General features: G+C 45.7%; 1 protein-coding gene across 1 annotated transcript in view; it reads right to left on the bottom strand.

Annotated features, from left to right (window-relative positions):
* Positions 1–7,775: 7,775 nt before the first annotated feature.
* Positions 7,776–15,921, bottom strand: part of FAAP100 (FA core complex associated protein 100) — a 29,335-nt gene continuing 21,189 nt past the window's right edge. Inside the window, exons 7-9 of the mRNA XM_070934717.1 lie at positions 14,276–14,392; positions 13,042–13,128; positions 7,776–8,680 (exon numbers count right to left, since the gene is read on the bottom strand). Coding sequence (XP_070790818.1) covers positions 8,555–8,680; positions 13,042–13,128; positions 14,276–14,392 — 330 coding nt within the window. The 3' untranslated portion in view covers positions 7,776–8,554. The remainder of the gene's footprint in view (positions 8,681–13,041; positions 13,129–14,275; positions 14,393–15,921) is intronic.

Genomic DNA, 15,921 nt, shown 5'->3' on the forward strand with positions numbered 1-15,921 from the left:
GATTCATTGGAAATGTGGAAAGTCAGCTCCTTCTAGCCGGATGCAATAACTGAAGACACAGGTTAGGGGTGCTCCCAATTCCCAACATAATAAAGGCTTGTGTAGTTATTTGGCCCTTAAAATCTGGTCTTTTAAAGCTAAGTAGCAATAGGCTCAGGATGTTCCTATATTCTCTGCTCTTGGCAGTTTCAGTCAAGGCCTGCAATATGTTTAATATATCCTGAATTTCCAGATTACTTTTGTTTCTAGGAGCAGCTCTTTTGAATCAAGCCCTTCCCACATTTAATATCCTGACTCAAGAGGTTGTAGCCAAAGATGGAAGGAATTTGGTTGTGTGTGGCTGTTCTCTCAGCCCAAATATCACAGGGTGGTATTGTGAGGAAAAACAGAGAGAGAGCGATAGAGCACACTATGTATACCCCTTTGAGCTGATGTTATAAAAAGTGGGATTCAAATCTGATGAAATAAAGGCAATAAACGCATAAAATGTCATGTATCTTCTACTCTAGATGCCGAAGATATAGTTTAGAAGCTAACATACTCAGAAACACCTGGCAGGAGGAGAATGAGGTGGTCCAGCTATTGCGAGCTTTTTAATAAAATAAAATCCTGGGGTAAGACAAGAAGGGGAGTAAATGGAATTTTGGACAAAATATCGACTAAGATTTAAAGGAAGGAAAATTAGTGATGGATGAGCTTTTTTATATGAAGAATGGAGGGCTGAGGCTGTGGAATTCTTGCCTGAGTTAGGATTAATTTTACAATCAAGAGTTGCTCTTCAGGAAATTTTCACAATGCCCAGGGCTGTCCAGTTATTGAAGCAGCCTCTCTTCTACTCTGCTTCTATATCCGACATCCCTTCCGCAAATAACCTGAAAAGGAAGGAAGCTGGTTCAATGGAGTTTCCTGTCCCAACAGCTGTCATGCAACACCATTGTTTATGAGATCTCTACAGACATGGCTCCCCTAGTTTCTCCTGCCTGATGGAATGGGTCTGCTTCCACAGCACTGGAAAAAGCAAAGGCCTTTAGCAAGAGAACAGAGGCTGAGCGAGTTTTGGCTGGGACTTTTGTATTGTTTCAGAATTCACAGCATTCTGCCATATTAGGTTTTGTTTTTGTTTTTTTGCACCCCTTTTCTCTATTTTTACTCTTAAAGTAATGCCTAGCAATTGAAAAGCAACACTATTGCTAATGTGGTGCAGGCAAAAACAGAAATCTTCCAGTGGAAGCAGCCTTTCTACACTCCCACCCACCTCCCACCCCCAGAAATGGATAGCCTCTCATTATCCAAAGGCAACAAACAGGCAGGAGTGTGTGGATACTAAATGAATGAGTATTTCAGATTTGTTGTCCTAAAGGTACTGTATGAGCATATTTGCATCTGAGAATGAGACTAGTATTTACTTCTTCAACTTAGAGTCATTAAAAACTCATCTGCTCAAAACCTGAAAAGTTAAACTGCAATAACAATGAAGAAAATTACAGCGGTTTGTAAAAAGATGCAGATCCATAAAACAGAATAATTAATTCAGTCGCATGTAGATGTGTACTCTATTTATACCGTGGATGTGGTTGAAGAGGCAGCCTATGGATTTAAAAAATAAATAAATATAGGTAGTGCTCACTTAACAACCCTAACTGGGGCCAGAAACTCTGCCATTGAGCAAAGCAGTTGCTGAGTGGGAAGTCAGATGACCATGACAGTGTTTTCTGGCTGGAAAGAGACAAGACCACACAGTTTTACAACTTCACCTATTTGCTTGCCTCCTACCCACTTCTCCTGCCCTTTGGAGTGCTCCAGTGCCTGCTTACTGTCTTGTACACAAAGAAAGCAATGTGATTACGGCACAGCTTGGGGCAGGAACACTATGCAAACAGCTTACAATACTCTCTTGAAATCTCTCTCCAATCTCTCCACTTTGTGAGGAGAATGGGGAGAAAAAGAACCAAGTGATTTTTGTAGGCACTTTCTCCTTTGCCCGATCTTTTCCTGCTGCCAGCATGTTCTATTGCTTTCAATATGTAGAAGAATGAACAGCTTACTGTCTTGAAATGTCTTCCTCTCCCATCTCGCTGCTCTGCAAGCAGGAGAAGGGTCAAATCACTTGCTTTATTTCTCCTCTCTCCTCACAAGAGATTGGAGAGAAAGAGATTTCAAGAGAATAGTGTAAGCTGTTTGCCTAGCACATTTGTGACTCCTAGCTCCAGTCTACCAGCGTGATCACTTTCAATGTATGAAAGAACAAAACAGTTTATTCTCTTGCAATCCCTTCTTCTCTGATAGCTCTGTTTTGCAAAGGGGAATAAAAGAAATAAAACACAGGTCACGCAAAGGACAGCACATACTGCCTGTAATGGCAAAATTGTGACCAAGGGACACTATGAAGGTCATAAATGGTCATAAATTAGTCATAACATTATTTTCTCAACTGGTATCTTATTTCCATGGTAACTTCCGATGGTCACGGAATAAGTAGGCAATAAGCAAGGACTATCTGTACAATTCCTGGGGGTTCTTTGTTTCCTACACACCCGATTTATAAGCATACACAGTATAAAGCAACAGAAGCTTCTGTGTAAACATTTAACCCAGTCTAGTCCATGCTTTGTGCTGGCATTATTATCAACCAGATCTTGTTCTAATGGACCTGAGAGGGAGTTCCTGAATACCTAGCCAAAGCATTTATTGTACCAGTCACCTCAATGCATGTACACACGCTTATACAGAGAAGAGAAAAATACCCATGGCAGTTACGGAGATGCTATGAAGTCAGGACATAGATGGAGGTGTGATATGGAGCACAAAGAGCAGCACAGCCTGTGGCCTGTGCTTTCCAGGACTCTGACCCAACTGAACTATTCAGTTGACACAGTTTACTCAGCACATTTCATATACTTGGCATTTTAAGAGCCACTCTATCCCTTTAACTCAAGGCTGGATATATTTGGCTACTCACTGGCTACTCAGTAAAGTGAATATTCTGGGTCTGCCATGGCATTCTGAACTGCGAATTAGCTATGTTGGGTGAGCTTGCATACAGTAGCAGGTTTTAAACTACGATTAGCTACAGAGGGATGCAGCATTACACACAAACAGGGGCAGAAAACCTCTCCACTGTGCGGGTGTCTCGGTGCCAGCATTTCATCTGGAGGGCAGCTGTGCTCCAGCGAGAGCTGCCATTTAAGTTTTCCACAGGGTCCCATAACAAGGCTCCATCATGGGGAATAAAATGGCCTCTCTCAAGTACCTGACAATAATTCAGGCAAGTAAGCAAAGCGGTCCCTGGAGCCAGGAAAAAAAACCACCTGCCTTAGAATGCAGCTGCCACTTTTGAGAGGGAGAAAGAGAGGGAGAAAGAGAGGGAGGGAGGGAGGGAGGGAGAAAGAATGAATCTACGGAATAATTCGTTGTCCTTTAGCCTCTCATTCAAAAGTCATATTGGGGCAATGCTTCTATTGGGCCAATATGAAGGTCGCTAAGCCACGCAAGCTTTGGAAACCTTCCGAGCTTTCTGGGAAAAGGTTACAAACACTTGATCGGGGAAAGGGGAAAAAAAACAAGAAAACTGGCCGATTTAGGGTTTAAGGCAAGCCAGGCAGCCCGATTGGTTTCTCTAGCTTGAGGAATGTGGGCGGGGGCTGCAGACATTCAAATGATGGTCTACCAGGTGATCGAGTACAAGACGCGGAAGGAGAAGCGGAAATCCTTTGTGCTGCAAAAAAAAGGCGACAGCGAGATCGCCTCCTCCTCTTCCTCTCCCTCCCGCTGTCCCCGGCCCTTATAAAGGCAATTTTTTTCCCCTGCCCTGAAGGGAAAGGAAACAGGGCAAGTTCGGACAGAGCCATATAAGGCAAACAGCGACAGACTTTAGACCCCAGATCCAGCCGCAGATGTTAGGAAACCGCACAAGAGTAGCAATGATGCAGTATCGAATCTCGCTTATCTCGAACCGCCTCACATCAAAGGCAAAAAGAACACAGCGTCCCTTTAAAAAAATAAATAAAAATCCAGCCTTTTCCCCGAGCAAACAGACCGAGGGACACAGGCGTCCAATCTGCCCTCTGGCCAGCAAAGCCAAATTAGGGTTTGAATGGGGCTGAGGGTGTGTGCGCGTGCAATCGGTGGGTGGAAAGACACGTTCCTCGCTTCATTCATAGAGAAGGAGTTCCTTGGCTCCGGTCGCTAAGCGTCAAATCACGCAAGGCGAGGGGTGGCCGCCTCTCTTGAACCTACAGCGAGCTGCTTCTTCATGCCTGCGCTGCGGAGAGGACCAGCGACTCCCACTGGGGACTGCGGCGCCGCCTGCCCGCCCCCCCCCCCGGCCACCTTCTCGCCCCCCTGTATCCGGCTGTTGGGGCAGCGGGGCGAGTCCCCAATCCAGAAAATGGCATCGCTGGCAGACGGGGACCTTTGCAGGGGAGTGCGATTCCGCCTGGGCGAGACCGGCTTCGTAAATCGCCTGCCTTGCTTCGAAACGCTGAAAGGATGAATGAATGGGCGCTGGTTAGTGCTCCCCCGCCTGTGGGAGATGGGCAGTGAACGCCAGTTTAAGCTCGACGTGAATTTCAATGAAAGAAAGAAGAAAAGCAGCCAACGCGGGCAAAAGTTATGACTGCTGAGCTAATGCAGGGTTAGGCCTCTGCCCATTTTTCTTTTTTATGCGTGGGAAAGCTTGAAAAGACCTGCCTAATTAGAGAGGAAAAATCGTGTAGGGACTCAGATATATTTGGTTTAAACAACTTATTAAGCACTGCACGCTTTCATGTTATGAACCCCCCCTTCACTTGTTTCCACATACAGTTGACATCTGTTAATTGCACTGGGAACAATACCAAAGTGATGTATTGTTGCAACCCATAGTAGGCATTCATCAAAAAGCCAGGACATCTCTCTGCAGCAGCCAGCCATCTTGACACGAGCAAAATGTTTGATCTGTGCATTATTCACAACCAATGTGAGCGCACTTGGGTGTTATCCAAGCTGCTGCAAAGCAAGTGTATAAGTAGGTTCAGTCACTCTGTTGAGCCATACTGTTTAAAGTCAGATGTAATTGTACTTTTGTAAACCATCCTTAGTGGGGAAACATGCATATATGCAAGTGGGAGTTACTTAGCTTTAGTGTTACAGATTTCATCAATCTGGTCACTCCGGTTTGGAAATATAATTGTAAAACTCTCGTGAGCCTTAATCCAAAAATCTTGGTGAAATAAGTCATGTTTAATGCAACACGTGGACCGATCTGTATGTCCTTTGGGTTGGACTTCAAACCAGGCACTTATGTGGCTTATGGAAAGACACACCACCACATCACTATAACAAAAACACCCTTCTTTTGTGCGTATGTTTTGAGCTTGAAGAGATTCTCATTTTTCAGGGAACAGGCATAATGTGTTTTGTGTTAGTCTGCATAGGAAAAAGATAGCAAAAGAAAGAAATGCATCTGTGCCACAGGGGAAATAACAGCTCTATCACACTGCTAGTTTTTCAGACACACAAAAGCAAGCGCTCAGTGTATTGCATTTGGACAGAAGGCGGCTTCAAAATTGCTGAGAGATCTTGGGCAAGGAGCAGCAGGTGAGCTTTTAAACTCCTGCTGATCCCAGCGGATTTGCTGCTTGTGTGATGTTGGAGAGAGAGCTCACTAGAATGAGGAAAAGACCGCTAAATGGTTTGGGTAGCTGTGATGTTGCTATCTCTTAGGCAAGAGAACAGGGTTGAAAGAGGCTCCGCCATAAGGTCACCTGATCCTGGGATGATCAACATGAGACATATTCCCAAGAATTAAACAAGGAATATACTGTGGATCTTATGGCCCACTTGGCTAAGGACCTCTCATCTTAGAGCCAAAATAGCATTGCTCAGCTTCAGCCTCCATGGACCTCAGAGAAATCCCCTCCAAGCAACCCAGAGTTAATGGCATATTGACCTCTGCTGACGGCAAGAAGGTAGTGCAACTATATTCCTAATGCAGAAGACCAGACCAGCAATTTGCAGAGGAATTACACACAATTATTCATAATGAGAAAACACAAGTGCGTCTGCTCTACAAATTTATCGCCCTAAAGGTATGTGTATAGTGGGGGATATGGGATAAATCAGAGCTCAGTTTGGCTGAGAAAAGTGTGGCTGACACTCTTGATGATAAACAAATAGGATACTTTCTAGGAAAGGAAACGAGGTAGGAGTCACGTATTCTGACTAGGATCCTGAAATTATATTTTTGAGTGCCAGGATGAATTCTTTGATGGAGTCTGGAGACCTGATTAATTTGGACTTGACTTCCTTTCTTTGAGCAAAACAATTCCAGCCGGGCCCTGGGAGTAGCCTCCTCCTCCTCCTCCTTGCAGTGACTAGGAACCTCTTGTTTCTCCTTAGGTTCTCCAGCTTCAATACCCACCAGCTATGATTTCTCCAAGCAGAGATGCTCTCTAAATCCAATTCCTGCTCCTCATGGAGCTGGGGTGTGTGTCTGGACTCTCTCTGTACGTATTCAGTGCTGAATGGTTGTTGGCCGGCGTCCAATTAGGTTAGCACTGCAGGGAGGCTGAGACCCAGACCTGTCAATTCTTCCACTCAGGGCTTGCTGAGCAGGAGGCGAGGACACGAGCAGGGAATCGCAGTCCACACAAGCACTATCAGTAACTGAAACCTGAACTTTTCTAAAGAAGGGCGCTGGGACTGTTCTCTATTTGGTTCCCTGCTTTTTCCCATTCAGACACAGCAGTGCTGCCTGTCCCCTCCCCCACCCCCAAATCCTTGCAAATGCCGCTGGTGGAGCACTCCAAGATTACAGGGGTTCAGATGAAGGAGCAGGAGCATCCACCTGAATTCCAATATATTAAGAGAAATTAGAAAAGGTGGGATGGGGGGAGGAGCAGCATATCTCCTCCTTTCGCTCAATACCTATTCCCAAGCCTTGAACAGCAAAGGTTCGCTTAACCTTCATTTTGGAAGGTTAATTACATAGATGCATGTGAGTGTATTTATGGAGCCTGACCCAGCTAGGTAAGCCGGGGAAAACGGCAGCTTCTGTAAAAAAATAAAATAAAAAACGGGGGTCCCTCAAGGAAACTTCAGCTGCTGCTGCTTGGACCGCCCGGTCGTTGCCTCTATCGGGGAAAGAAAGGTCAGGCGAGGGGCATCCTAAGATTCAAGAAACAGGGCTTTGGACAGCTTCCCAAACACAAAGCAGGCATTCCCCCTGTGGGTGGTAACAGCTCTCTCTCTCTCTCTCTCCCCCCCCCCATTTTAAATTTTTCAGGCTGACCTGGTAACTACAAAGGAAAGGGCCGCATGGGGATGGGAGGGGGGGAGGACAGCCCCATCTGCCTCGAAAGAGCTCCGGGATTCAAGGTGAGGATTCTCACTGAGGGCAGAGGGCAGCCATGACATCAATTATTCCAGATTGGACAAGAGGAAAGTGCATGGCAGCCTTCACCCCTGAGCGATGGTGTGTTTCCTAATGGCCTTTAGTGCCAGCCAGTGAGTGCCGGTGGTGTGGCTTTTCAATTATTCATCAGGAGGAGGCAGCTTTTAAAACAGATGCTGCATTAGCTCAGCAGGGAGGCAGCAGGCAAAGCCCCCAGGCTGCCAGGGGGAGGGGAAGGGAAGGGAAGGGAAGGGAAGGAAAGACTGGACTTCCCAGCAAGGGAGGGCTATCCCAGGAGTTAACAGCTTGACAAACGCTGGACATTTTCCCATCAATACAAGCCCCTTGAGAAGCAAAGACGGGTTAAAACACACATAAACACAAGTCTGCAGGAGTCTCTGCCTTGGAAATTGACAAGCAAGTAGTTTATAGAAAGGAAACATATTGGAAAAAGGAGCAAAATGTCCCATTAGAAAAAGGGATGCCGTACTAAGAGCACCCCCTGAGTTACCTAGGTATGTGACAGCCTGTTTTTTCCACAGTGTTTTCTGAAAAAATGTGACACAGCTAGAAGCATAGCCCTTTGGTGGTGATGGTGGCTGCTGCTGCTGCTGCTCGGAATGAACCAAAAGGCGTTGCATTTCCAGCAAAATCTCCCCCTCCCTTCCCCACTGACAACTCACCAGACTTGCCTGCCACAGCAACGTTAAGTGCCACCAAAAGCGAGAAAAGCTAAACTAACGACATCGAGGGTAATCCACAACACACCACCCTCAGCCACGAGAGCGTCTTGCTAGCCATCCAAATTACATACATGCACCTGGGCATCTCTGCACACACGTGCACACAAGGACCGGACCACCTGCCTGCGTGTGAGAGCGTCACAATGCAACCAGGCGCCCGTCCAGGGTGGGCATAAAATACAGAGCCTAGGGAGGGCGGGCGGGGGAGCTAGTTGTGTTCAAAGGGAAGAGGATTGGGGATTGCAGGAGAAAGCTTGGCCCCTGATCCTTCAGTCTCCAGAGGAGCCGGGGTCTGCCTGTTGGGATCCTCCACCCCTTCTCTGCCACGCCCCTGCTTCAGCCTCCCGTCCAGAAAGTGCACAGCCTGCTGCTCCCTTCATCCACCAGCTCTGGGCAGAGGCGGCAGTGGGATCCTCCGAGGGGTGCCGCTGCTTGACACTCACAGGACCACAAGGCTGGGGTTGCGTAGCTGCTGGTAAACATGAAGAAGCTTCTCCACTGTTGCATCCGAATCATTCCCCAGGCACAAGTTATCCCGGAGGGACTGGGCTTCCTTTAACAGCATCTAACAGAACAGAATAACAGAATAACAGAATTGGAAGGGACCTTGGAGATCTTCAAGTCCAACCCACTGCTCAGGCAGGAAATCCATAATCCAATGTCATCAAGAGTGGTGGGGGAAAGTTCCTGATGAAATGGATGGAATAAATCAGGGGAAAGACCTTTACGTTTTGATAAAATGGAAAGCTTTGGGCATTTCTGAAAGCACTGGGGAGAACTTAGGTGCAAGGTGGGCTTCAAAATGAGCAGATCTCTGAAAGGCTAAATCCTACATTTGACCTCTTTTGGTCCATTCCATGCCAAAAAGATTGTTGTGGAGAATTATCATTTCTTGTGAACGGAACAGAACAATAGAGCTGGAAGGGACCTTGGAGGTCTTCTAGTCCTACCCCCTGCTTAGGCAGGAAACCCTATACCACTTCAGACAAATGGTTGTCCAATTTCTTCTTAAAAACTTCCAGTGTTGGAGCGCTCACAACTTCTGGAGGCAAGTCATCCCACTGATTAATTGTTCTAATTGTCAGGAAATTTCTCCTTAGTTCTAGGTTGCTTTTCTCCTTGATTAGAACAGTGACTGATCAACAAGCTTCTCTGAAATGGCTGCCTTTGCTGGCAGGCTCATGCCCAACTAGAGAACATGGCTTTCCAAGCCCTCCTTCCCCACACAGCCAGACTTCTACAATGCACTTTATTTGGGGCTGCCCTTCAAAGACACCTTGGAAGTTACAATGCAGTTCCTCTTCTTCAGGCATTCTATTAGTTACCTATAAAGCTCCTTAGAACATTGTTCTATGCTCAGCAGGGAGCGTGGTCTGCAAGATGTTTCCCTGCCTATCCTGTCGAGTCATCTAATGAGGGCTTGTTCAAAATCTGGCAGCCCCAGCGTGTGATGCATCCTACTCATACTGCAACACGTTGCCTCCGAAGATAGAAATGGCCCATTTGATGCTAACATTTTGCAGGGCTGTGAAAATAATTTCATGCAGGTGGGCTTTCAAAGCTTAAGGGTGGCTGGTCTGCCACTTTTTCTTCTTTTGTAGGTTTTTTTTGGGGGGAAGGTGATATTGTGTTGGAGGGCAGGATGGTACTGTTTTTTTGTATAGGTTACTTTTACGTTTTTATACACTACCTAGAATCTGGTGATACAGACTGATACACCATACAGATGGTCCTCACTTAAGGATTGCCCCATTTAGTGACCATTTTAAATTACGATGGTGCCTAAAAAGTAACTTTATGATTGGTCCTCGTTCATACAACCATCAAAGCATCTTGTGATGCGATCGCCATTCGTGTGCTTCACAGCCGGCTTCCAACAAGCAGAGTCAATAAGAGAAGCCAGAAATAAATAAATAAATAAAAACACGTGGTCACGTGATGTCTTGCTTAATGACCACGGAGGTTAGCGATTGGGAGTTGCTGGTCCCACCTGTGCTAGTTAAGCAAGGACTATACATCTTCAATTCAAAAGAAGGATTTCCCATTAAATCTTTCTCCCTGCACAAGATTGTGTGGTTCTGCAGCTCTTTGTATGTTTCAGGATTGGCAGAAATTGTAATGGTCAGGGCTTCTGGCCTTCATACAGGAAGATCCAAAGCACCTTCCTTCCTATTTTTTTTTTCCCTAGAACTGGGCTGAAAGAATCCCTTCCAAACAGAAAGCAAACAAACAAACAAACCGTCCCCAGTTGGACAAACTAGGAGAATCCAGAATTTTGGCAGACCATCAGAGATGTCTTGGTGGGGGAACCCTTGATAGCTGTGCTGGTGAGGTTTTAAATCATCCCTCTCATCAGTTTATACTGGGGGGGAAGGTGCTATTTACTGGATTTCTCTCCCTCTCCCTCCAGCTTTTCTGGATGAATATTAATTGGTTTACAGTAAAAAGCTAAGAATACCTTTGAGCTGAGAACATCGATTCTAAAATCTGCTGCTAGAATTTAATGGCCTGGACAGAAATTAACTCGGTGGCTACTCATAGACCACAGATGGCTCAGAATGAATGTGTTATTTGCATAATTAATCTGTGAAATCTATTACAAGATGATGTGAGGGTCACTAGCTGGCGGTCTGTAATGCGAGAGGGTAAATTGATCGAGGACAGACCTAAGGCTATTAGATCCGAAGAGTAGATATTGGGGAAAGCAGGTCTCAAAACTATCAACTGCAGAGGAATTTTAATCCAGTCAGTCATTTTCTTTCAGCCCAATCGACCTCGCTACTGCTGTTGTGAGGACAAAATATAGGTAGTCCCCAACATACAATCATTTATTTAGTGACCGTTTGAAGTTACGGCAGCAGTGGAAAAAGTGATTTATGAAACCAGTCCTCAAAAATTCAGGCACCTGACAACCAACAAGTATTTACAATGGTCGCAGCATCCCAGGGCCACCTGACCTTTCACTATTTCAACCTTCGCAATCATCTTCTCACAAGCAAAGTCAATGCAGGGAACTGGGTTTGCTTAATGACCACGTGATTCACTTTTAATGACCACAGCAAAAAGCTTGTATAATGGAGTGTGACTCATGTAAGGACCTCCTCGCTTAGTGATGGGGGTCCCAGTCTAAATCGTAGTCCTAAATCAAGGACTGCTTCTAAATGACTACCTCTATTTAGCAAGATGAAAATCGTTATGAGTTTGCACGTAGATAAAATGATATTATCCACACATGAAATGGTAAGATATTTTATCTGTTATGTCCAGAGTCTGCTAAAGTGAGGTCTGGTGATATCACCAACTTCAGCAACAGCAACAAGAAGGCTGCATTTCTGTCTCATGCCTGTGAGTGTACCAGAGGCACCTTATTGGCTGCTGTGGGAAACATAGTACTGGATTAAAATCAGGGGTGGGTTCTACTTACCTTTACTACCGGTTCACAATGGCGCCGTGCAACTGTGCTCGCTTCGCTCTTGTGCTCTTCTGCGCATGTGCAGAAACGTTTTGATGACGTCGGGGTCAGTGGGCGGAGCCTCCCGCCAGTTTTACTACCGGTTCTATAGAACCGGTGCAAACCGGAGGCAACCCACCACTAATTAAAATGCACCTTGCCTGAGGGAGAAAAGCTATTCAGATGCTCTACATAAACCCAGGGTGGGCAGTGTGTATTTCCACGATTGCGGACAGGGAGAAAAGTGACAAGACAAAACTCAACCCTCAAGTGAAATCTTCAGTTGCATAAAAGGTTCCATTGTGAAATCACGGGTCATGCTTTATATGAACATCTGCTTTTAACTCTGGGCTAAGGCAGAGAAGGAAAGAATGGTATCGCTAATCAAATTATGGAACACATAAACAGAATGAACACAGCTGATTCAAGACTGGGCGAGGCAGTCAACAACTATGGAAGAAGCTGTAAATTCATTCCTTCATTGGCTCTGTCAAGCCAGATTCTGAAACTAAGATGTTCAGCCTCTCCAATTTCAATAAAGTGGCTGAAAACAAATGTGGAAGTCCTTGCTTATTGACCATTCATTTAGCAATCATTTGAAGATGGATTTGAACAAATGAAGAAATGGTAGTTACAACCAGTCCTTGAATCTATAGCTGTCATAGGTCCCTGCCACCCACAGTCACAGAATCAAAATTCAGATATTTGGCAGCCTGCCTGCATTTACAACTGCAGTGTGCACTTCAATTCTCCCCGACTCCTATTTCCTGCTCCCCCCTCATCTCTGTCCTTTTGGCTGCCCTGCACTCCGCCTACCCCTGCTGATCTTCTTCCTCCAGTGCCAAAAGGGCAGAGATGAGGGAGAGGGAGAGGAAAGAGGGAGAGGGAGGGAGGGAGGGAGAGAAAGAGGGAGAGAGAGTGTGTTTCCCTGAAAATAAGACCAGGTCTTTTTTTTTTTTTTTTTGCTCCAAAAGACACATTAGGTCTTATTTTCTGGTTAGGTCTTATTTTCAGGGAAATACGGTACTAAATGCGTCCATCTGGCTGAAGATCTTAACTGGGGCTTATTTTGGGGGTAGGACTTCTATTACAAGCATCCTGAAAAATCATGCTAGGGCTTATTTTCTGCTTGGGTCTTATTTTCTGAGAAACACATTAGACAGATAGATGGGGGAACTGAAATGGAAGTGAGCCAGCAGGGCAGGAACATTTTGAGGTCCTCTCCTAATGACTGAACAGTTCTTGCTTAATAATCAGAACTACTGGAACTGCCTTCGCTAAGCAGTGTGGTCGTAAGATGTTTCACCCAACACTTTGCTTAGTGACAGAAAAGAGTTGTTAAGGACGACCTGTACTATGAAATCATGGAGTTCAGTCAAAGGCAAGGTGGTTGAATTTCTCTCACAGCCAGCTTGAATGAAGTCTGCAATGCACACTTGCTTCCTCCAGTGTCTTGAGTCTGGGTAGCTGCTTACCTCGTGGTTGGCTTGGATCTGTTGGAGATACTGCACTCTGATATCTGGGGGAGAAGAATCCTGGGCAGCTTGTTCCAAAATCAGAGCCTGTGTTAATCAGATCAAAACAAACAGGACTGCTTAAACCCCTCCTGTTTGAAGCAATGGTTTCTTCCATATGGTCCCATCCAGGCTCTATACTCTGCAGACAAGGGCCTTGTTTGTATGCTACCCCCAAAGGAAGCCTGCCTGGAATTAAATAGGGAAAGCATCTCCAATCTTTGGTGGCGTTGTCAACACTCTGGAATTTCCTCCCCAAATCAGTCCAGCTGGCTTCTTCTTTGTCATGCTTTGAGAAAAAATTTGAAACATAGCCCTTTTTTCTATCTTTCCTTTCCTAGTTGCCATGCTTTACTACTGACACCATTTATCTTTACGTATAGTTAAAAGCATATTTACTCCACTGTTTTGATGTTGTAATTCTATAATAGGACTAGAATTCTATAATTCTAGTCCTATTGTTATTTATTGTTATTACTCATTAATGAATGAGCCAAATATGTAAATGAGTGAAATCAAGAAAATAAATGCCAGGGCAAGGTGAGAAATACAACTACTAGGTCTTCAAATCCGATCCCTTGTGCTTTTTGAATGTGAAGTGGTGATGGCCTAACAAACTCCTAAAGGATTAAGCCCAGCACCTCTGGGTTTCCTGCTCTCCTTCTCTTTAGGACATGCTGCCATTCCCACCTCCCACCCATGAAGCCTTAAGGACACCCAAATGACATGTCAAAGTTTTATGTTTTCTTTATCATCCCCAAAATGTAAGATTTGTAAAGAGTAGTTCTTTCACAGGGGTTCACAGATCGCGCAAACCGGTAGCGGCGACTGTGGGAGGCTCCGCCCACCCATCTGGATGTAATGCACGACTATTGCACATGCGCAGAAGGCTGTGCTCATGCGCAGAAGTGGCGCGTGCGCTCCCATTTGCAAACTGGTAGGGAAGGTAAATGAATCCCACTTCTGATGAGGACCATGGAATATTCATTCCCCTTCTTAAGAGAGAGGAAGTCTATGTGGCCTCAAGACTATTTCAAAATCAGCCCAGATTTTGGGGCAGGGCAACAGGAAAATACCATGCAGCCCCACCTCCTGCTGGATTGCAACCTAAACCCTTATCTTGTTTGTGCAACCAAAGTTTTCAGGATATAATAGGCAAACATCCTGCCTTCTTTCACTCTGCCACAGCACATACCTGAATGCGCCGAACCACAGCATGATGCAGTTGACACATGTTCACCAGTGGAGAGCCCTGGATGACAATCTCCACAGCTTGGATAGGACCTGCTGGGCTCAGGTCACTGACAGTCACCTGGGAGGAAAACAAGAATGTCACTGCCACCGGTTTCACCGAGCAGCGAAACTGAGAGTAAGGAAGTGTCAATCATTTTAAAAAAAAATGGCTTTCATTTGACAGGGGAAAATAATCACTGTTCCACACCACTGACGCTCAAAGAGGAAAAAGGGAGAGGAAGAGAGTAGGGTTCCACCTTATGTAAGAGCACAGAAGGCCAAACAGCATTTTAAGCATGTAACTAATTTTTTCTTTCTTGCTTCCATGTTCTGAGTTATTTTGTCTGGAAGCACAATATCCCTCTCCCAAATTTATTTATTTATATGATTTATGCCCCCAATTTAAGCTAAGGTAGCATGCTTGGAGAGCCTGTCACTGGAATGAAAGGAGAGTCAACGGACTCCTCCCAAAGTGGTTTTTCCAGTTCATTGAAAAGGTTACACTGCGTTTAAGCTCGTAGCATGCAGTGTGACCTGCAGCAAAAATTAGAATGGAAATTTTATACAGGTAGTCCTCGACCCAGTTCATTTCGTGACCGCTTAAAGTTACAATGGCACTGAAAAAAAGTGACTTCTGACCATTTTTCGCACTTGCAACCATTGCAGCATCTCCATGGTCACATGATCAAAATTCTGGATGCTTGGCAACTACCTCGTATTTATGATGGTTTCAGTGTCTTGGGGTCATGAGATGACTTTTTGTGGCCTTCTGACGAGCAAAGTCAATGGGGAAGCCAGATTCCCTCAACAACCATGTTACTAACTTAATAACTGCAGTGATCCAGTTAACAATTATGACAACAAAGGTTGTAAAATAGGGCAAAATTCACTTAACAACTATCTTGCTTAGCAATAGAAATTTTGAGTTCAATTGTAGTTGTAAGTCGAGGGCTACCTGTATTGCAGGCTAACTCTACCCACTGCCAGGAGTTCGATCCTGACCAGCTCAAGGTTGACTCAGCCTTCCATCCTGCTGAGGTTGGTAAAATGAGGACCCAGATTGTTGGGGGCAATATGCTTACATTGTAAACTGCCCAAGACTGCTATTTGTCCGGAATGGTATAGGGCCATGATGGTGAACCTATGGCACATGTGCCACCTGTGGCACGTGGAGCCGTATCAGTGGGCACGCAAGCATTTTCCTAGCTGAACTCCAACATGCATGCACACACTGGCCAGCTGGTTTTCAGGCCTTCTGGGCCCACTGGAAGTCAGGAAACAGGCCATTTTTGGGATTGGGGAAGGCCGTTTTTGCCCTCCCCAGGCTTCTAGAAAGCCTCTGGAGCCTGGGGAGGGTGAGAAATGGGCCCACTGTGCCATCACGTGCCAAAAGCAGAGGGAGCACGGGGGGGGGGGGGGAAGTGTCGCATAGGCGGGGGGGCGGGGTGCATTGAATTATGGGCATGGGCACGCAAGCGCGCCACCCCCCCCGTGCGACCCCCGCTTTTGGCACGCGACGGCAAAAAAGTTAGCCATTACTGGTATAGGGTTTCCTGCAGAGACTTGGACTAGAACAGAAGTCCCTAACCTCTGATCCATGGCCCAGTA

The sequence above is a fragment of the Pituophis catenifer genome, unplaced genomic scaffold (assembly GCF_029215685.1).
Source record: "Pituophis catenifer annectens isolate HBS135680 unplaced genomic scaffold, rPitCat1.0.hap2 SCAF_2, whole genome shotgun sequence".
Taxonomy (NCBI): domain Eukaryota; kingdom Metazoa; phylum Chordata; class Lepidosauria; order Squamata; family Colubridae; genus Pituophis; species Pituophis catenifer.